Genomic DNA, 22,086 nt, shown 5'->3' with positions numbered 1-22,086 from the left:
TTTAATGTAGTCAAAGGTTTACAGATATCGACGTTCATATATTTGTTGCGACCGGCGGATTTTACAAGACGCGCTTCCTCTAAAGAAGAGGCTCTGAGTGAAAAACATCGCGAGCTCGAGCCACGAATTAAACCATCAAAATATCAGAAATAAACACCGATCGGCGGATTAAACAACACCTGGTAGCTCCATAAACACTTTAACAACACAGACTTCATCATGGTAAGTAGAAAATGACCGTCAATGTCGTGTAAAAACCTTTGTTTAGAGCGAGTTTGCCTGACATGTGGCTGCGTGTGTGTTTACGTTTTGCTCGAAACATATGTAATGTATATAATAACAGTAAATGTGTGTGTATAATTAATAAAATGTTATAATAATACTATTCGTTTAACTTTTATAAATGTATTTATGTTTAAATTAAATACATTATATATATATATATATATATATATATATATATATATAGAAATATAAAAAGAAAGATTTATAATATATTATTAATATTTTTATTTAAATATGTTATTTTATTTATTTTTTCTACTATTATCTACTGTGTTCACTGTGTTTTTTTTATTATACATGTACGTTTTTTTTACGTAAACTTTATAAATGCTTTGGCAATACATTTGTAACATTTGATATGCCAATAAAGCAATTAATAAATTGAGATAGATAGATAGATAGATAGATAGATATTACACTCAAATACATTTATTGTTATTATATTATGTATCATAAAATACATTTATTGTCATTTATATCAAAAGCTATTCACTATTATATTTTATTGAAGCAAAATAATTAAAACACGCTATGAAAAATAATACTTTTTAATGGGATGTTTTAATTAAAATGGAACGTGTCGTGATTATATTTTTGTTTAATTTATACATTAATATTTCTAAATACTAAGTTGGGAATTGTTAGTACTATATAATATGTAATAGTATACACAAATTATACAAAAATGCATGTGAATGTTTGTGTTCATGTAAAATAAGAACTACGACTCATGATATATACTATAACAATGGTACTTGTAATGTTTATGATTCATCTGTTGTTTTATTGTCATCATAAAGCCCAGTGAGTCAGTGTCTTAGAGCTTGGTTGAATTGCATGTTATCTCTGTGTGTTGATGTCTGGCTGTTAGTTTGGACTTTGTAATGTGTAACACTTGTTACCTACAATCATATTCCCAGGATGACTATCTTTACAATATTGTGGGGTTGAAGTGGACTCGGACTTTAATTCTAATGTATATTCGTTCTGATTTGGGTAAATGATTAAAAGCTGAATATAATAAACACATTTTATTGGTCTGTCCTGGTTTTAATACAAGGGGAAAAGTGTCAGTACAAATAAAAGAGAATTATTTATTTAGTAAGAATTTACCAGAAAAGAGACTATGGGTGTCACGATCCTCCAAATCCTCGATTCGATTACATTTTCGATTCTAAAGTCACGATTCGATTAGATTTTTGATTATGAATAATTAATTAATTAATGACCAATTAATTATTTGTAGCCTACCGTTTAAACTACCTGACCTGCATGGTCTTTGTTTTACCCATAAACAAATCATACAGTAAATGAATAAAGGCAAGATACACACATAATTACCACCTGTCAATCACTTTTTCTGCGGGACTCGTGAATAGGCAGTGATTTGTGTCGTTATAATGGCGTTGGTAAAAAAAGACGCACAACCAACAGGAACCAGCCAACAGTATCTGAGGTGTTCGCTAAAATGACTAAGTACATGTGAGTGAAAGATTGAAGCAGTCCTCTGACTGCCTGGACCTGCTGTCTCGAGCGCATGGCTGTGTGTGTGTCTGTGTCTGTGTGGTCACGTGATGTGCATTTTCAGAGGTAGAGAGGAAGGAGGACTGCTCAGAAATGCTACACGCCACTGTGGATGTCAAATCGTTGTCGTTCTAAAATGCCACTTAAAAACAAAGACAGTGTAAACAGGGCCTGAGTGTGTACTTTTCGCGAGCGGATTTGCAACGGGGGCGGGCGGAGGATCGCGATGCCGGTGTTGTCTATCGGACGAACCGTACGTAATACGTACATAGCAGAGCTTGCAAAACTGTGTTTTTTTTGTCGACAACACGAACGTTGTCAACTTAACTCACTGGAAATCCAAAATGCTTACACACCCGCGACTTCATTGAAAGAGGAGAGGGTTTAAGCTCTGTCGACGGGTCTACTGTATCTGAAAAAAAAATATTAAAAACCGTACGTAATACGTACATAGCAGAGCTTGCAAAACTGTGTTTTTTTTTGTCGACAACACGAACGTTGTCAACATAACTCACTGGAAATATAATGTTTTTTTCCCGCTTGGCAAGCCAAGCTGACGTGACATGGGGGCGTGGCAGCATCGACGATTCTATTTTTTGATTCGATAATCGAAATTGAGCATAAATTTCGAATGATTTCGATTTCAAATCGAAATCGTGACACCCCTAAAAGAGACAGACATTTATATTTCAAAATATACATTTGAAAGGATTTCTCTGATTAATAAGATAATAAAATATTTATTTTTAAAGTCATACATTAAGTTTTTAATCATTAGGATTATTATCATTGCATTTTTGTGTTTGTTTGTATTTTTTTAATATATTTTTTCAGTTTTTCACAGATATAACATTGTCTTGTTTTTGAATCTGCCATTGTGCTGACACACAGGCATTAGTAGCTCCGCCCTCTTTTAAAAAGATCACAATTTCATTTAAATTTAAAGTGACAGTCACCAAAACCACACAATTAGCATCACAGTCTAAAAGGGTCAGTTTCAGAGAGTTATAAAACATTATTTGTGTGGTATTTTGAGCTAAAACTTCAAATACACACTCTAGGGACATCAGAGATTTATTTTAAATCTTATAAAAAGGGGTATAACAGGTCCCCTTTAAAAGTTAATATTACAAACCTGAACCTACTTCCAAATCAAAACAAAATGTAGAGCAAATATTCTTATTCCTGAACTTGTGTATTTGTGTGCAGCCGCAGAACGAGCACATCGAGTTACACCGTAAGCGGCATGGCTACCGTCTGGACCACCACGAGAAGAAGAGGAAGAAGGAGAGCCGTGAAGCCCACGAGCGCTCGCATAAAGCCAGGAAGATGATCGGCCTCAAAGCCAAACTCTACCACAAGCAGAGACACGCTGAGAAGATCCAGATGAAGAAGACGTGAGAGTCTCCCACCACTGCTGTTACTTTAGGCTGAAATATCGAGTGTGTATCGCTAAACTGTTTGTTTGTGTCGCAGGATTAAGATGCACGAACAGAGGAAGAGCAAACAGAAGGATGACGATAAAACACCAGAAGGGGCGGTGCCTGCTTACCTGCTGGACCGAGAGGGCCAATCACGTGCCAAAGTTCTGTCCAATATGATCAAACAGAAGAGGAAAGAGAAAGCTGTAAGTGGCCAATCAGAGGGCAGAATCATGATGTTTCACTGCTGTATGTTTTTTGAATAATTACAGATTTTAAAAATGATCTTGAATGAAAAGGGAATGTCTTTTGCTTAGGCCAAAAGTTTAAAAAAAAAAGTGCTGTTCGAATATATTGTATGTAATTTATTCCTGTGATACAAAGCTGAATTTTACGTCATTGCTTTAGTTTTCTGTCACATGATCCTTTATAAATGTTTTTATTATTATTCTTAATGTAGGGAAAGTGGGAGGTTCCTTTACCGAAGGTTCGAGCTCAGGGTGAAACCGAGGTTCTGAAAGTCATCCGAACAGGAAAGAGACAGAAAAAGGCCTGGAAGAGAATGGTGACCAAAGTCTGCTTCGTAGGAGACGGTTTCACCCGCAAACCGCCCAAATATGAGCGCTTCATCAGACCTATGGTAAAATATCACACATGCACGCTAACAATAATATTCCCCAAAAAATCCTATTATTTTCTATTTATTTTGAATATTTTTTAAAAATTGGTTTAATTTTAGGTCATTAGCCTTAAAACATTTTTAAATTAATTAATTTTTTATTTTTTTAAAGATTTATTTTCTGCCTTTTTGCTTTTATTAGATAGGACAGTATTTAGACAGGAAGCGAAGTTGGAGAGAAAGAGAGAGATGGGGGTAGGGTAGTAGAAATGTCCTCGAGCTGGAATTCGAACTCGGGACGCCCTGACGTGCTACTGCACCATATGTTGGCGCGCTAATCACTAGGCTCTTGCGCCGATAAGTAATTCATATTTTTTAATCAGTGTATAATATTTGTACTGAAATGTTTTGGTGGTAAACACAATCTTTGTCCTTTTTTTCAAACATTTTGTCTAGTTTTCTGAGTTTAATTTTTATTGTTATTTTTTATTATTATTTTTCGTTATTCTAATGTTAATCATTTTATTTGGTACCATCTGTTACTAATATTTCTGAACCTTCAACATCTGAATCGTGTGTATGTGTGTGTGGGTGTGTGTGTGTGACAAAAAGCAACAAAAATCAGTCCATGTAATTTTGATTTTAAAAAAAAGGACAAATAAAAACAAAACATTTAGATCTTTTCCAAAAAAGAAAGAAATATTTGAATAAATGTTTTTTGTAATTTAGATATTTTTATTGTTTTATTATTATTATGGTATTAATTTATGTTTTAACTGTTTGTTTTTTTTTTGTGGTACATGTTTGCTTTTTGCCAATAAATAAAAAATATACAAAGAAAGAGTAAATGTATATTACACTGAAAAAAAGGCAGGGTTCCACACATCTCCTTTATGTTTTAACAACACAAATCAATTAAGTTACCTAAATTGTTTTACCAATTTAAATGAACAAATCTGAATTCAACATACACCAATTAAGTTGTCCACTCACTTTAAATAAGTAAATTAAAGAAACAGAGTGTACACTGCCTGACAAAAGTCTTGTCATGGATCTCAGTTGTAAGAGCAGCAAATGATATCTTGACTTCTAGTTAATCATTTGGAAAAGTGTTAGGAGGTGGATTTTTCTGATGAATCATCTGTTAAGCTGCATCCCAATCATCACAAATACTGCAGAAGACCCACTGGAACCTGCATGGACCCAAGATTTTTAGAGAAATCAGTCAAGTTTGGTGATGGAGAAATCATGGTTTGGGGTCACATTCAGTATGGGGGCGTGTGAGAGATCTGCAGAGTGGATGATCAACATCAACAGCCTGAGGTATCAAGACATTTGTGCTGCCCATTACATTACAAACCACAGGAGAGGGTGAATTCTCCAGCAGGATAGCGCTCCTTCTCATACTTCAGCCTCCACATCAAAGCTCCTGAAAGCAAAGAAGGTCAAGGTGCTCTAGGATTGGCCAGCCCAGTCACCAGACATGAACATTATTGATAAATGAGGGAGGAGGCATTGAAGATGAACCCAAGGAATCTTGATGAACTCTGGGAGTCCTGCAGGAACGCTTTCTTTGCCATTCCAGATGACTTTATTAATCAGTGATGTGAGTCAGTGCAGAGATGTATGATGCAGTCCTCCAAGCTCATGATGGAGTCAGACACAATATTCATTCTGTCTCCACTGCAGCAGGACTTTATATTCTATACTGGACATTATTTCTGTTCAGTGATGAGACTTTTGTCTAAGCAAAGTCAGACCTTACTGTCCTAATTAAAAAAGTAAAAATCAAGGCCTGATCATATTTTATTTTGGTCAAATAAGTGTAATCTAGAGGCCTTTACCTTTCATATAAGCCACTTATGATACCAAATGATCAACTAGAAGGTATTATTTGTTCTTCCTTGAACTTGAAGAGGCAACAAGACTTTTTGTCATATAGTGTACATTTTCTAAGGTTTATAAATTCTTTTGTAATTGTCGTTATTATTTATATAGTATAAGAAAAATTGAAATATTATTGTTAACGGTTTTTGATCATGTGATTAATAATGTCTTCAGGGTTTGCGGTTTAACAAGGCACACGTCACTCACCCTGAACTGAAGGCCACATTCTGTTTGCCCATCCTGGGTGTGAAGAAGAACCCGTCCTCCTCGCTGTACACAACACTCGGGGTCATCACGAAGGGAACGGTCATCGAGGTCAACGTCAGCGAGCTCGGATTGGTCACACAGGGCGGAAAGGTCATCTGGGGTGAGCTTCTGATTGGCTGTTCACTTTTGTCAGTGCAGTACTTGCAGGAATAGATCACCCAAAAATGAAAATGACCCCATAATTTACTCACCCTCAAGCCATTCTCTGTGTATATGAGTTTTTTACTATCAGGCAAACACAGTCAGAAGTAATGTAAGATTTGGCATTATAAGATTACTTTATTTGAAAACAAAACACGGCAGTATGACTAAGAATGGTCATTTTTGATTACATTGTGACTTTGATAGGGATGTATTTTGTGGAGTAAAGCTGGAATGTGATCTTGTTTCAGGTAAATACGCCCAGGTGACGAATAACCCAGAAAATGATGGCTGTATTAATGCCGTGTTGCTGGTTTAACGGAGACCCTGAAAGGTTTATTATTGAACTGTGCCCCCGAGTACAGCTGGAAAGTGCTTTTCTCTGGAAAACCCCCATCATCATCGTCATTATCCAGGGAATATTGAAATTGCAAGAGAAGATATGAAGACCTCTGATGTTTTGTTTTGTTTCACCTTTGCATTCGGATTCACGTGGATCAGAAATAAAGTGCTGTTTATTTTCAAACGTTTGTCATTGCATTGTTTTTCCTCATGAATATTTCTGTGTGGGTTTCCTCCGGGTGCTCCGGTTTCCCCCACAATGTGCTATAGGTGAATTGGGTACGCTAAATTGGCCATAGTGTATGTATGTGGATGAGTGTGTATCAGTGTTTCCCAGTGATGGGTTGCAGCTGGAAGGGCATCCGTTGCGTAAAATATATTGTGGATAAGTTGGTGGTTGATTCCGCTGTGGCAACCCATGATTAATAAAGGGACTAAGGCCGTACTCACACTAGGTAAAGTTGCCTCAAACCGGGCCAAAGCACGATTGTCCCCCATCCCATCTCCCCCGACGGCCCGCGCTCACACCACAAACGGGCTTCGGCACGCTTACGTCATCGCTGCTGCGCTGTTCAGTGAGAAGCGCTCTCTCACTCAGCAGCACAGTGGAGATTTCTCTAGTTATATCGTTTCAGTCGTTTGATATGCCGTCAAATATTTCGCCAAACAGTCCTTAGGGATGCGGGGACACAATCATAAAGCTCTTGTGCTGCAGGAATGAGGAGATCTGCTGAAGGTGTGCAGCTGTCGTGCAGTGAGGAGTTTGCGTCTTTAATAAACTACGGCAGTTTGCGTTCACTGAACAGTAAGAATGATTAATAAATCCATATGAAACGGTCCCTTAAAAATCACGTCTTGCTTTCAGTTTCGGGATTTGGCGCGTTTTGCACTCACACACAAGCGTACCGCGCCAAAGCCCAAGTGAACCGGGCTCAGACCTCTTCCAACCAGGCCAGGGCCGGCCAAGTGAACCGTGCTTGAGCCCGATTCAGCGCACTCACACTTCTCAAACGGGCCTGGGGACGGTACGGATGGCATAGTGTGAGTAGGCCCTAAGCCGAAAAGAGAATGAACAAATGTTTCTGGGTAACTGCATGTCTGGCGATTTAAAAAGATAAATAATTTTTTTAAAAAGCTGTTTTTTTTACCAAAGTAATTCTAGTGTATTGCCATAAAGTTACCTGAACAACTTTACCATTAAACGAAAGAATGTTGCATTCACATGCACATGGCGCTGAATTTCCTAAAGTTATTACAAGCTTACAACTTCTCATTTTAGAAATTTTCTTGAACAAATTTTATGGTATTTCATTAAAAGGGACTGTTCACTCATGATAATTTTACTGTATTTTTCCAGAAAAGTCAAGAGTGTGTGACGAGCTAATGAAAAATAAAGTACAAAATGGGAAGGACTATGAAGTGATTATCATAATAGCACTCAGTGGCGTTGCGTTACTCAAGACATGGGCGTTTCATAAATGCAGCAAACCGTCTGGAAGCAATAAAAGTCCAAGACGACATCCTAAATCTTTAGATGCAATGATCCAGAGTCTGTTTAGACATCATTGATTAGTCAAATCACCAAATGGCCTTAAACAATCACTAGATGCACTATAGAATGTTACGTTTTCACACACATGCACAAACTGCAGCAGCCGTTCACAGCGTAATACTCACTACTCTTGAGTACCCGGGTCGGCGGTGTCATAACGGTGACCTATCTAGTTATATCATCATTAACCTGCAGGCTGCATCTTGCTCACGAGGCTACAAGAAAATAGATAAAAAGAGCAGAGCTGCGGTAAAATAATGAATAAGAAGGCTGTGGTCAAGTAAATAAATAAATTATTTTTAAAAAGTGTGACTGCTGAGAGCAACAGATTCTGGAGCTAGAGACACCGGCCCTCGCGGCCAAAAAATGGACCGGCCCACCGGGAATTCTCCCGGTCCTCCCGATTAGCCAATCCGGGCCTGCTTTCCACCACTGCATAACAGCTATATTTACAGATTGTCTTCTTGAAGTGCTGCATCTGAGATCATCGACAAGTCATAATCAGATTAAGTAAAGTCATTATTTAGAGGTTTGTTCCAGTGGCCGCTGTTTAGGTGACATTTAAAATAAATATCATCAGCTGGCATCGTTGGTTACCATTAAACCTTGTTGAAAATGAAAATCTAAAAGCCGGGTCGCAGGGGCAGCAGTCTCAGGATAGAACCCCAGACACTTCCTCCGGCTCCTTCGGGGGGATCCTGAGGCATTCCCTGGCCAGCCGAGAGATGTAGTCCCTCCAGCCTGTCCTCCTGGGTCTTCGCCCAAGGCCTCCTCCCTGTGGAACAAGCCTGGAACACCTCCCTAGGTAGGCGTCCAGGAGGCATCCGAAACAGAAACCCGAGCCACCTCAGCTGACTTCTCTCGATGTGGAGGAGCAGCGGCTCTACTCCGAGCTACTCCCGGGTGTCAGAGCTTCTCGACCTATCCATAAGAGTGCACCGTGCCACCCTGCGAAGGAAACTCTTTTCAGCTTGTATCTTAGATCTTGTCCTTTCAGTTATAACCCAAAGCTCTTTTTTGTTGTTGCAGAATGTGTATATGATATTCAAATCCCGGCAATTTCTGTTTACCAATTTTAAAAACCTGTCCACTAATCACGTCATTTCTGAAAGTGTGCAATAATAAAATTCTCCAGACAAATACAATTAGTTTAGCTCGTAACGTTTATCAAAAATCAACTTGTAGTTCAAGTATTTCACATTTTTTTCCTGGAGCATCTCAGAAGTCTTCATAAACGTCTCAAATGTTACATTACGTTCAAAACAAGATCAATTAATAATCAGTGCCTTTAAGAAATAAAAAATCATGTTTTTTGCTGAACTTAAATCTCTCTATTGAGATAAAGGCACACATTTACTCAAAATCTTCAATTATAAACCACCAACACTACAATCTGTGATCCAGAAACTTAACAAAAATGGTAAATCCTGACAAATTAGGAAAATTAAAGCTTTTAAGGTCATGTGACTTATCTAACGATCACTTTCATTCTAAACATTGCTTAGCCGAAAACCCCCCAAAAAAGGCTGTAATAAACATCTGTGATAATTGAAGATGAAGGCAAATTAGTGCTTTTGACATACAAAGTACAATTTATATATAAATCATGATAGCAAATAATGCTTCATAGAATCACCAGTGTTTTTTTTTTTACAGGAGCTCCATAATGTGCAAAGTCGTTTTTTAAAAAAGTGTACGCTGCAAATTCATCATCTTTAAACAAACACCCTTTAAAACAGGGACACGAGCAGCTGATTCGACATTAATAAAACAGTCCATTGTTGTATAAAAGACGTGTGATTGGATAAAAACACTCTTGAGAGTCTTTAATGAGCATGGTTTACTCTCAATTCCTCCATTTCTGTCAATTATAAAGAGTCTCATCTGTCTCTTCTCGTTCAGATATAGAAGTCCAGTCTGCTGGGAATGACTTTGCAGCCCTGCATGGAGAAAACGCGCTCCTCTTTAGGGAAATAGTTGAGGTCGTGGGCCATTTTTTCCACCACTTCTTTGTCAGGCGAATGCCCCTTGGCGATCATCTCCGCCAGACCGCACTGAATGATGTGCTTGTACTCCAGAGGGAGAAACGGCACGAAGAAATCCACCAGGTTCTTATCGATCAGACTGGTGTGCCAGAAACCGCCTGCGGGAACAGATAAATACAGATGAGTTTGATAATATATAGTGTAGGGCTGCACCTACAGTTGAAACCATGAAACCAGAAGTTTACATACACTCTAAAAAAATTAACATAACTTTAATTAACATAATTTTTTTTTTTTTAAATGTCTGACGGTAAATCATACTAAACGTTTAATATTTTGGGTCTATTAGGATTACCTAAATGATTTACACTTGCTAAACGCCAGAATAATGAGAGAATTTTTTTTTTGACAATTTATTATTAATTTCTAGACAGTCAAAAGTTTACACACATTTACTTGGTATTTTTTAGCTTTGCTTTTAAACTGTATAACTTTGGTAAAATGTTTTGGGTATCCTTTCACAAGCTTCTCACAATAGTTTGCAGGAATTTTGGCCCATTTCTCCTGACAGAACTGGTGTAACAGAGTCAGATTTGTAGGCCGTCTTGCTCGCACAAGCTTTTTTAACTCTGCCCACAAATTTTCTATAGGATTGAGATCAGGGCTTTGTGATGGCCACTCCAAAACATTCACTCCATTATCCTTAAAGCACATTTTAACTAATTTGGCACTGTGCTTAGGGTCATGGTCTGTTTGGAAGACCCATTTGTGGCCAAGTTGTAATTTCCTGGCTGATGTCTTGAGATGTTGCTTCAGTATGTCTAGATAATGTTCTTTCGTCATGATGCCATCTATGTTGTGAAGTGGACCAGTCCCTCCTGGAGCAAAACAGCCCCACAACATGATGCTGCTATTTTTTATTCTTTATTTTATATGATGCAGTATTTTCTGCTCCTTATAATGGGCAGTGTGACGTACTGTTTTTGTTGTTGAAGACAGACAGTGAAAGCGCCGTCTCCAGATGCTTCAGCTGGATCTCTTCTCGTTCTTTGCCGTCCTTCCAGAAATCCAGAGCCACCTGAACGATGTTCTCACCACCGGCGTTACTACATAAACACACACACAAAAACTCTTACAGAGATTGCAGGTGGAAATATATATATATATATATATATATATATATATATATATATATATATACACACACACACACACACACACACACACACACACACACACACACACACACACACACACACACACACACACACACACACACACACACACACACACACACACACACACACACACACACACACACACACACACACACACACACATACAGTCTTTCCTCTAAGATTTTTTCCAGCTGTGGCGGCAGACCTTTTTTTTTTACACAGAAATACCAAATGCCTGTGGAGTTATTTCAGTATTAGAAATCGAGATCAGATTTATGTAATAGCCTACAAGCATGTGGATCTCTTTGCCTGCGCGCTGATTTCCTCTGCTCGTGCACAAAACTTCTTGCACGCCCCTCAAATGTGAGCTGCTTCAAGAGCGCGCAGATCTTCTTGTGCGCTCTCAAATAAACGCTGCTGTAGTGCGATTTAGAGCATTTATGTATGGAGTATGTCTCCAGTATTTATTAGATTTGCTAGGAATATTTGTGCACATCTCCATTAGACCTACAGAGTAGCATTAATGTGTGTTGAAGTAAAGTGAAACGGCTATTCGTCGTGTTTGCTGTCCTCACGCATCATGCACCTTTCAGTCAGTCAGTGAGCACGTCACATTAAAGGGTTAAACAATTGACGCACAGCACAACTACGGTTACAGAAAAGGTCGCTCTGTTATAATTCACTTACCCTTTAATACGTTTTGGTGTGATTATCACCCGCTTTTAAAAAAATAAAATGTTTTAAATGAGAAGGTGTAATATATATAAATATATAAATAAGGGCTGTGCAATTAATCGAAAATCCGATTTCGATTATGGCTTCTAACGATTCTGAAAAACCATTAATCGAGATAAACGATTATTGCATCATATACCAAAAGCGCGAAAGACCGCGTGCTTATGTGAGTGTGCAACACGCGCACACACATAAGCAAGCGGTCAGCATTCGCTCTCATTTGCACAATGAGACGAGCAGAGGAGCACAGACATCTAAAGTAATAGGTGTCAAAACGCGGTGATTAGTGATTATTCATATTAACCCTCATATGTGTAATAAACAAACGAGTTGAGAATCAAAAGACACGTGAAAGAGAAACCATTAAATTGACAGTGCGAAATGCTGCCGCCTGTTTTATCATTAATCAAACGACGAGAACATCCCTTACTGCTCCTGACTGAAGGATTTTTGTAGCTAAAGTGTTTTTCTTAGGGTGAAGATGCTTCAATCACAGTTTGTTTTATATTTTTATTCTATTGTTATTATTTATCTTTCCTTTGCAGGGTGGAAAATAACTGTATATATATACAGTTGAAGTTGAATTATTAGCCCTCCTGAATATTAGCAACCCTTTTCCTCCAATTTCTGTTTAATGGAAATAAGTTTTTTTTTTTTAACTTATTTCTAATCATAATAGTTTTGATATATCATGTCTAATTACTGATTTGTTTTATCTTTGCTATGATGACAGCACATAACATTTTACTAGATGTTTTTCTAAATACAAGCATTCAGATTAAAGTGCAATTCAAAGGCTTAATTAGAGTAATTAGGCAAGTCATTGTATAACAGTTGTTTCTTCTGCAGACAATCAAAAAATATATTGCTTAAGGGGGCTAATAATATTGACCTTAAAATTGGTTTCAAAATATTTAAACCTGCTTTTATTCTAGCTAAAATAAAAAAATAAGCCTTTCTCCAGAAGAAAAAAAAAATATTATAGGAAATACTGTTAAAATTCCTTGCTCTGTTTAACATAATTTGGGAAATAGTTATTTAAAAAAAACAAAATTATCAGGAGCGCTAATAATTTTGACTTCAACTGATAACCGTTTTGAATAATCGTGATTACAATTATGACCAAAATAATCGTAGTTATGATTTTTTCCAAGATCGAGCAGCCCTAATATATATATATATATATATATATATATATATATATATATATATATATATATATATATATATATATAAGGCCCTTTAATGCAGTTTAAAAGCAAATAAAAACGTATGGTAACTGCAATGGTAACTGTTCTAAACTTTATATTTATTTAAAATGACTTTTTCCTATCAGGGTTGCATTTATTATAATATTATCACAATGTAATATAACTTTTCTTAGTTCATTATCAATTCAGCATTATAAAGTAATTTCTAAAAAAGAAAAGAAAAATATATTCGTAAGTGTTCTGTTAGTAGACACTGACCTGAGGAAGATGAAGATGGCCTCTCTGTAAGACACTCCATTCAGGTTATCGTAAAAATCCAGGTACGGCTTTATACTGTCGATCAACCCGGGATGCATTTTATCCATTTCATCGAAAATGAACATGGAACGAGGGCAGATGGAAACGTTTCCTCGTATCCAATCCTGTAACTGCGTCTAAACCCCGCAGGAGACATTGTGCAGATAATATATGAGCATTTAATAAACACACAGCAAAATGCATAACACAAATTCCATCTATTTGCACATAAAAAAATCATTTTAAAGTCCACATAAACCCGAATCTGCAACAGTTTTTTTTTTTGTTGTATTGTGACGCAGTATCTAGTGAAAAGCCCCTTTTACATATACAGACCTTTATGAAAAAATTACCGGAAAGGTCTGTATGTGTAAACCGCCCCTTTTTGAAAATACCAGTAAATTCGTTCAAACGATTTTCCGGAAAGAGAAGTTGCAACATTCCCAGTAATTTGCCGGATTGCTACGATGTGTGAACGCAAAAAGAAGATTGCCGGAAAGAGTGTGTTAACGCCTAGAACGCGCTGAGGGGAGACGTCTACTCCAGCCAATGAGAGCACTCACACTATGCTTTCCGAACCGTGCCCAGGCCCATGTTCCGGATCTTTTGAGAATTGTGTGTGCGTGCTGAATCAGGCTCAGGCACAATTCACTTTGGATTTGGAGCGGTACGCTTGTGTGTGAGTGCAAAACGTGCCTAAGCCCAAAACTGAAAGCGAGACGTGACTTTTAAGGTACTGTTTCATGTGGATTTATAAATAATTCTTACTGTTCAGTGAACGCAAACTGCCGTAGTTTTTTAAGACGCAAACCCCTCACAGCACGACAGCTGCACCTTCAGCAGACCTCCTCATTCCTGCAGCACGGGGGCTTTATGATTGTTTGTGATTGTCAAAAGTGGCGGATCTGTTTTGCAAATATTTGAATGGATGTCGCCGCATATCAAACGACTTAAACGATATGACTAAAGAAATCTCCACTGTGCTGTCGTATAAACACAAGTGTAGTCCAAGCCCCTCCTCTGATGAATCATCAGTTTATAGCAATTGATGATTGGCTCCTATACAAGAAGGCGGGGCTTAATGCACCATTGTACTCATTCACAACTATACGAGTGACATGTCTTGTGTATTCTATTGACCTTATTCTTTGTATGAGCAGGCACAGCCGATTGAATCTTTTTGGCTTGACATTTCCAGTCCCATTCACTTCCATTCATTTTAGATGTTAAAGGGTCACGAAACACCAAAACACATTTTTTGAGCTGTTGACAGTCGTATATGTGTCCCACACTGCTAAAAACACTATTAGGACACCTATATTTCACTAAAAAGTGTAAATTGGTTGTTTTTGCGTTATTTCAAGCAAATTCGTACTTCCTGTTTGAAACGAATTTTTGAAGCTGCGTCACGGTCATGACATAATAGCGTGTATTCCAGCGTGCAGACTGGACGTCTGTGCCTGAGTGTGTCTTATTACGTCTTACAGTGTGATGCATTAATGAATGAGTAAGGCTTGGTTCAAACCAATCAGCGCGCACTATTTTGCAACTTCATTAATATTCATTAGTGTCACTGTTTACACCAGAGACGCCACGTTGTGTTGGCAAAACAAGCTTGGAGTGTTGCTTTTATAGTTTGCTGCTGTTAAGTTTCGTTTTCCTTTTTTCTCCGTGAGAGCTCAGACTCACGTGTGGATTAACAGTGTACGCGACGCTCGACAACAATAACTTACGTGTCTAACGAGGATTATTGTTTACCTGAGAGCTGTTCTCATCTGCAAACGCTGAGATCCGGATTCGCTTTAGTCTCTTCTTAATAAAGACGCGGCTCTAGTTGCTGGTGATTGTCCTGTCTCTACAGATTTGGTAAGTGAGCGACCAGTGCTCTATGTTTATTCAGTTTGTTCGTATCGAATTAAGTTAACTATTGCACTGAGTGCAAATTTGTTAGCACCGCATTTTGTGACCGGAATAACACACGCGGCTTTCTGACGCTACCTGCCGTGTGCATCTAAGTTTCCGGGAATTGCGGAGCTTTTTTTTCTCTCATTCGCCGTGCGGTATCAAACATTGCATGAAAAATACACGCTTAGAGCAGATCCTCGAATCAAATATCGCGTTTGTCGCGAGGGGCATGAATGAATTCCCTGAATGAAAGAGCCAAACTGCAGTTAAAGTCCAACATTTAATAATCTGGCAAATAATTTGACTACAGATGTCCATGTAGGTTAAACACCATCACTTTCTCGTGTGTGTGTATTTTGACTGAAACTCGCGCGTGCCCAAATAGACACTCCCACACCATCCCACTTTAGTTCCTCCGACACTCCCCCCTAAACAGAGCTGGACACGCCCACTTTTCTGACTTTTTCCAAAGTAGAGGTGTGAAAACACCCTGCTGAAACGAGGGGGTTTCATGGCCCTTTAAAAACTGCTTGTTTCGCTGCTTGATGTTGCAAACTGAAATTTTCTTATTATATTATTCTGCTTTGTCTGTAAAGTTATGAACACGCTTGTTTGTAAAGGAAGCAGTTTGACCATTTTCTGCCGTTAATTATTCCTAGACATTTCTCCCATAGGCAGCTGAATCAAAAGTTCTTAAACAAATCGCAAAAACAAGTGCACTTCCGCATCACAGAATAAGGTCAATAGTCTTTTATATGAAGTCAGCTTACCTTGTAGGTGTCTATGTGGATCTCATGAGGAAAGTGTGCTGTTGCTGTAAACAGATGGACGAAGCTGCTCTCCATGCCTTTCACGTAAATGTTTTCAGCCAATAGTTGGCTCACAAAGTTCTTCCCGGTGCCGGTCCAGCCGTGCAGGGACAGAACCAGCGGTTTCTTTGGTTTTTTGTTGTTCATGAAGCCCGTGACGGCTTTCAGGATGACTTGACCTGCGACGTGCTGCCCATAAAGCTTTGTGTCCAGGTCATACTTCAGGCCTGCGGGAAGGAGCACATACTTAAATTAAACACATGCTTTATAACTAAAGAAACATGGCTGCCACCATCATGTTTTACAGTAGGGATGGTATTAGCCTGGTGATGAGCGCTGCCTGGTTGTCTCCAAACGTATCGCCTGGCATTCACTCCAAAGAGTTCAATTTTAGTCTCATCAGACCAGAGAATTTTGCTTCTTATGATCTGAGAGTCCTTCAGATGGCTAATACCACCCCTACAGTGAAGCATTGGGGTGGCAGCATCATGCTGTGGGGATGTTTTCCAGCAGCAGGAACTGGAGGACTAGTCAGGATAGAGGGAAAGATGAATGCAGCAGTGTTAGACATCCTGAATCAAAACCTGACTGGGTTGATGGTCCATCTTACAGCAGGACAATGATCCAAAGCACACGGCCAAAATATCAGTGCAGTGGCTTCACAACAACTCTGTGAATGTCCTTGAGTGGCCCAGCCAGAGCCCAGACCTAAATCCTATTGAACATCTCTGAAGAGATCTGAAAATGGCTGTACACTGTCACTTCCCAAAAAAACTTACATTTTCAAAAACACATTGTCAATCAACATAAAGGATTGTGTGTAGAATGTTGAGGAAATCAATTAATTTAATCTATATATATATATATATATATATATATATATATATATATATATATATATATAAATAAATATATATATATATATATATATAAATAAATAAATAAATAAATAAATATATATAAATATATATATATATATATATATATATATATATATATATATATATATATATATATATATATATAAATATATATATAAATTATAAAGTAATTATTAGAATCATATATGCGAGATATAAAACATATATACAATAACATATATACAATAACATTTTGCTGTATCATCGTTCTTTAAAAGCAATAATAATAAAGAATAATACAATTATTTTAACAAATAAATAGAAGCATAAGTGCTCATGAAGCAGATATATCACACAAAGCGACTTTATAAATAAAATATAACCATTTTAAAACAATAACAATTACTTGGTTCCGTGTAATAAACGACCACTCTACTGCTTAAGAATAAATTAAAAACATTTAAAGTTGAGCAGATCATTATAAAACGAAAGCATACCAAACAACAATTTTGAAAGTAAACAACATCTGGCTGCATTAACTAAAAATTAATATATATATACCTTAACAATTTCAATTGTTAGATGCCCAAAACCATTAATAACAGCAGTGAATAGAAACCCAATTAAGGAAATACAAAATATGGCATTTTAGATGGGAATTCTGCGGGATATAATGCCCACAAACACACCTAAGTCAAACAACAACACTTATTTTCCCCTGCTGTATACCTGTGGCGTTAAAGTTGACCCAGTTTTCGTGGCAGTTTTCATAAATATAGCGGTAGATTTTCCTGCCGAGCATCGCTGTTCCTGTTCCCACCACCAGCAGTGAGGTTGTCACGGGCTCGATGGCCTCCACGACCAGCCCGGAGATCAAAATACAGAGAAATAACGTCGTCCATGCGCGAGGAGGCCGAGCGTTCATTTTACTACATAAATCATCGATATTTTAGTCGGAAACAGGGTGGAAAAAAAACAAAAACAACGCGGGCTTCAACCAAGCTCCAACTCACAGCCGCCACTTCCTGCTTGGAATAAGCGCAACGCGCATGCGCGAAAAGTTGGTCACATGGGTCAAACAGGGCCATGCTGTATAGGGAAAATGTGTTTTGTGTGTGTTTTTATAATGTATATGTGAACATGCAGACTTAGAAATTGGGTATTACACACATTAGCATGAATGAATGCATATTTTTACAATGATACAGAACTTGTATGCATTTCTCAGTGAATATAGACAATAATATATGTTTTAATAAACAGTTATATCCATCAAAAATAAGAGTTTTGTCATCTTTAGCAACAGAAAGATAATACATTTAAAACAATAATAATTATTTATGCGTGTTTAATAAATGACTATTAAAATCCATGCATAACATTTTGCTCTATTGTTTAAAAAAATGAATAAATTAAAAACATTTATAACTGCACGGATCATTATAAAACGAAAATACAACAAACACGGGTCAAACGGGACCATGCTGTCTATAGAAAATGTATTTTGTGTGTGTTTTTAAAATGTATATGTGAACGTGCAGACTTAGAAAACAAGTATTAAATATATCCACAAAATTTAACACACATATTTTTACAACGATATTTAAAATAAGAATACATTTTAATAACCATGAAAAAGAAACACAAAAAATATATATATATATATATAAATAATGATAATGAACGCAAAAATATGTGTATTAAATTATGTGGCTATATGTAATATTTGTTACTGAAGTTTGTCCTGCGCGCTTGCGTTTTTTTTTAGTTACTTCTTTGGTTTGGTGCGTTAATCTGATCGTTACTATTATTCAATAGAAGGTAATGATTTGCACTCAGTTACTTCGTACGTTTTTTATTTTCACTTTTTCTTACATTTTACGGGTGATAACAGACAAACAGACGTTTCGGCAAAAAAAATAATTTCTAAGTCTGCACGTTTACATAGACCTGTCTATGTATTTGTGTGTGTGTGTGTGTGTGTGTGTGTGTGTGTGCTTTTAAACTGTAGATGTGAACATGCAGACTTAGAAATTAGGTATTGCATATCAGCATAAAATAATACACATATTTTTGCAATAATCATTTTTTAAAATAAATTTCTCAGCGAGTTTAGCCAATAATATTAATGCATTTAGACCAAACCATTTAATAAACAAGTATATACATAAAAATAAATTTAAATAAACATTTTAAAAATCAAGATAAACAGTAAAAATATATAAATAATAAAAAACACTTGTTGTAAAAATATGTGTAATAAATTATACTGAAAGATGTAATGTTTAAAATAATTTCAAAGTTTGCACGTTTACATAGACCTGTCTGAACTGTGTGTGTGTGTGTGTGTGTGTGTGTGTGTGTGTGTGTGTGTGTGTGTGTGTGTGTGTGTGTGTGTGTGACTTAGAAATTGGGTATTGCATATATCATCATCATAATATAAAACACATAATTTAGCATAGCAATAATACATTTTTGATCAATTTCTCAGTGAGTACAGCCAATAATATTTCATGCATTTAAAAAAAAAACGTTTTATTATAGTTATATCCATTAAAATAAGATTATATTTAAAAATAGGAAAATCTTAGAGAAACATTAAAAATATAAATAATATGAAAAATATTACTGTGAAAATATGTGCAATAAAATATGCTAATTTATGTAAAATTTAGAATCATTACTGAGTCTGTATGTTCACATAAACCTATGAAAAATAGTTTTTTTTGTGTGTGCTTTTAAAATGGAATGTGCACATTATTCATCTTGTTGCATTAGCATACACAAAAAGCTAAAGATTTTGAAATATAAATACTCTAAAGGATTGTTAGTCTGCATTAATTAGGGCAACCGGAGCCGAGAACACTTCCTAAAAGACATTATAATTCGAATGGCATCTATGCTTTTCTTAGTCTGTTTTTCATTATCCCAAGGTCTGCATAATCCTGGACCGGGCCATATCCTGAGCAGATGCTGTGGTGGTCGAGGACGAGTGGAGAGCGTAAGACTGATTTCTGAACGACCCCAGTTACAGACGAGTCTCCGCATTGATGCCATGGGCCAGCCTGAACACTCGCCGGTGACCTACTCTACTGCCCAGGCTGCAGCTCTGCACAAGAAGTTTGGCTTGAGGAGAAATGGTCGTGCTCAACTGAGTCTGGTTTCTCTCAAGGTTTTTTTATCCTTCACTTTTGTCAATTGGTGAAGTTTTTTCCTCAGCTGTAGAGCTGTGCATCGATGGATTTGCTGTTCAGTGTTTGCACTCTCAGTAGTGATTATTAAACCACACTGAACTGAACTAAACTTTAAACTCTAAAAACTGAACTGAAACTGTTTTAATTTACTAGAACTTCTATGTTCAGCTGCTTTGACACAATCTACATTGTAAAAGTGATATAGAACTAAAGATAAAAGACTTAGAAATCGACATGTTAAATTAAATTATAAAGTTATTAGCATAATTGAATACACATATCTTTACAATAATACACTTTTTATCAATTTCTCAATGAGAATAGCCTATAATATTTGATGCATTAACAAAACCGTTTTATTACAGTTATATGTATTAAAATAAGAATAAATTGTAATAAACATGAAGACTCAATTCCTCAAAAAAAAGCGTTTTCTAAATGATTAAATGTATTAGCAATTTTAATATTACCGTTCAAATAAAAAAAACAAAGGCCTGACGCACCTGTTTTGTTGTAAGAGATCCACTCGGGTCTGCAGCACTCATTGAAGTAATAAAACATGTTCTGATATCCGGCCAGAAAGCCCGTCAGAGCCGCTGCCATCCCGACCGCTATACTGGTGCTGATGGGCTCAATAGCGGCTGTCAGAGAGCAGACCCACAGCACACAGCCGGCCGACAGCAGCCAGGCCGAGCGCATTCTGCTGTCCGACACAAACTAACACGAAATAATCTAATCTACAGATGATCGATATCGTACTGGTCCCGTTTAGTAAATAATGACGACCCACTTCCGTAAACGGAGCCAAAAGAAAAGGGTCCGTACGGAGTAAACACGCGCGGTGAAGAGTTCCACGCTATGACGTCAGTGGGCCGAAGTTAAGAGTGTGCAATTATTTTGGAAAGACTGTTTTTTTGATTATTCTGCTAAAAATAATATGTTGATAGCATTGAATACAAAAGAAATTATTTGTTATTTTTTATAATTTTGTTAATTTTATCATTTTAAATGGTAAATTCTTCATCCACAAATGTCGACTTTCAAAATCTTCTCCTTTATACAAGATATTTGTCAACGAAATTATTCTGTTAATGAAGTCTCTCAAAGCTGTAAAAAAAATGTAAAAGCTCTGTCTATTGTAAGCTATTATGAATCTGTTTTTGGCGTCTAGTGAATGTCTTCCTTTTGTTTGTTTTTTTTTTTTTTTTGTTTTTTTTTTTGAATTTTAATTATCTTTGGAATTTTTATTTGTTGCCTGTTTTTGCTGTATTTGTAAATTACTAATGCATTAAAAAAAATCGTATTACATTAAGTGCTGGAAGGCATTGACATTCATGATAAGAAATGCAATAATAAGCATGTTCATTTAATTCTTCAGCAAAGAAAAGGTATTGTTCCTCGAGGCAAATTTCATTGGGCTGCATTAATTAATAATATAGATTGGAGAAAAGCTTGGGTTTTGCCTCATAAGTACTTCCTTTCTAATAAAGCTAAAGAAATCCACTTTAAAATATTGCACAAAATATATCCGGCTGACTTATTCGTTTCCAAATATGTTGATATTCTGAGTAGTTGTACATTTTGTGGTAAGGATGAGGAAACTTTAATACATTTATTTTGTATGTGTGAATTTGTTCAGAAGTTTTGGTTTGACCTCTGTCATTATTTAAACACTCCTCCTACCTTTGCACAATCTTTTAGTTTAAAAGAAAGTATTTGTTATTACTCAGAATCTTCACACGCATATAAAGAAGTTGTCTTTAATGTCTTTATCTTGTTTGGAATTTTTTTATACATAAGCAAAAATGCATGGCTTCAGTCCCCACTTTTCGACATTTTCTGATTGAAGTTGACTCACTGCTCAAATCTTTCCG

General features: G+C 36.7%; 2 protein-coding genes across 4 annotated transcripts; one reads left to right on the top strand and one right to left on the bottom strand.

Annotated features, from left to right (window-relative positions):
• Positions 1-28: 28 nt before the first annotated feature.
• On the top strand, positions 29-6,670 carry nsa2 (NSA2 ribosome biogenesis homolog (S. cerevisiae)). Of its 2 annotated transcripts, none has more exons than NM_199568.2 (6): positions 29-222; positions 3,019-3,206; positions 3,286-3,436; positions 3,691-3,870; positions 5,911-6,103; positions 6,396-6,670. In NM_199568.2, the coding sequence occupies exons 1-6, from the start codon at positions 220-222 to the stop codon at positions 6,461-6,463; spliced, it is 783 nt and encodes a 260-aa protein (NP_955862.2). In that variant the 5' UTR covers positions 29-219; the 3' UTR covers positions 6,464-6,670. The 2 variants fall into 2 exon arrangements, with proteins under 2 accessions (NP_955862.2, XP_073790350.1); XM_073934249.1 differs by having other exon boundaries at positions 78-354; positions 2,871-3,206.
• A 2,513-nt stretch (positions 6,671-9,183) lies between these two features.
• Positions 9,184-21,050, bottom strand: tor1 (torsin family 1). Of its 2 annotated transcripts, none has more exons than NM_001200015.1 (5): positions 20,716-21,050; positions 16,120-16,385; positions 13,406-13,581; positions 11,002-11,129; positions 9,184-10,181 (listed from the first exon to the last, which is right to left on the bottom strand). In NM_001200015.1, the coding sequence occupies exons 1-5, from the start codon at positions 20,909-20,911 to the stop codon at positions 9,937-9,939; spliced, it is 1,011 nt and encodes a 336-aa protein (NP_001186944.1). In that variant the 5' UTR covers positions 20,912-21,050; the 3' UTR covers positions 9,184-9,936. The 2 variants fall into 2 exon arrangements, with proteins under 2 accessions (NP_001186944.1, XP_005161580.1); XM_005161523.2 differs by lacking the exon at positions 20,716-21,050 and adding an exon at positions 17,748-18,054.
• Between the last annotated feature and the right edge of the window lie 1,036 nt (positions 21,051-22,086).

This window comes from Danio rerio, chromosome 21 (assembly GCF_049306965.1).
Source record: "Danio rerio strain Tuebingen ecotype United States chromosome 21, GRCz12tu, whole genome shotgun sequence".
Classification (NCBI taxonomy): domain Eukaryota; kingdom Metazoa; phylum Chordata; class Actinopteri; order Cypriniformes; family Danionidae; genus Danio; species Danio rerio.
This window is presented reverse-complemented; position numbering and strand designations above follow the sequence as displayed.

Coding starts and splice junctions, on each gene's coding strand:
- nsa2 (NM_199568.2), top strand. Junction 3,437..3,690: donor AGAAGAGGAAAGAGAAAGCT/GTAAGTGGCCAA, acceptor TTCTTAATGTAG/GGAAAGTGGGAGGTTCCTTT. Junction 6,104..6,395: donor GGGCGGAAAGGTCATCTGGG/GTGAGCTTCTGA, acceptor ATCTTGTTTCAG/GTAAATACGCCCAGGTGACG.
- tor1 (NM_001200015.1), bottom strand. CDS start 20,911: ATGCGCTCGGCCTGGCTGCTGTCGGCCGGCTGTGTGCTGTGGGTCTGC. Junction 16,386..20,715: donor GATCTCTTACAACAAAACAG/GTGCGTCAGGCC, acceptor TCCTTCCCGCAG/GCCTGAAGTATGACCTGGAC. Junction 13,582..16,119: donor TCCACATAGACACCTACAAG/GTAAGCTGACTT, acceptor TGCGGGGTTTAG/ACGCAGTTACAGGATTGGAT.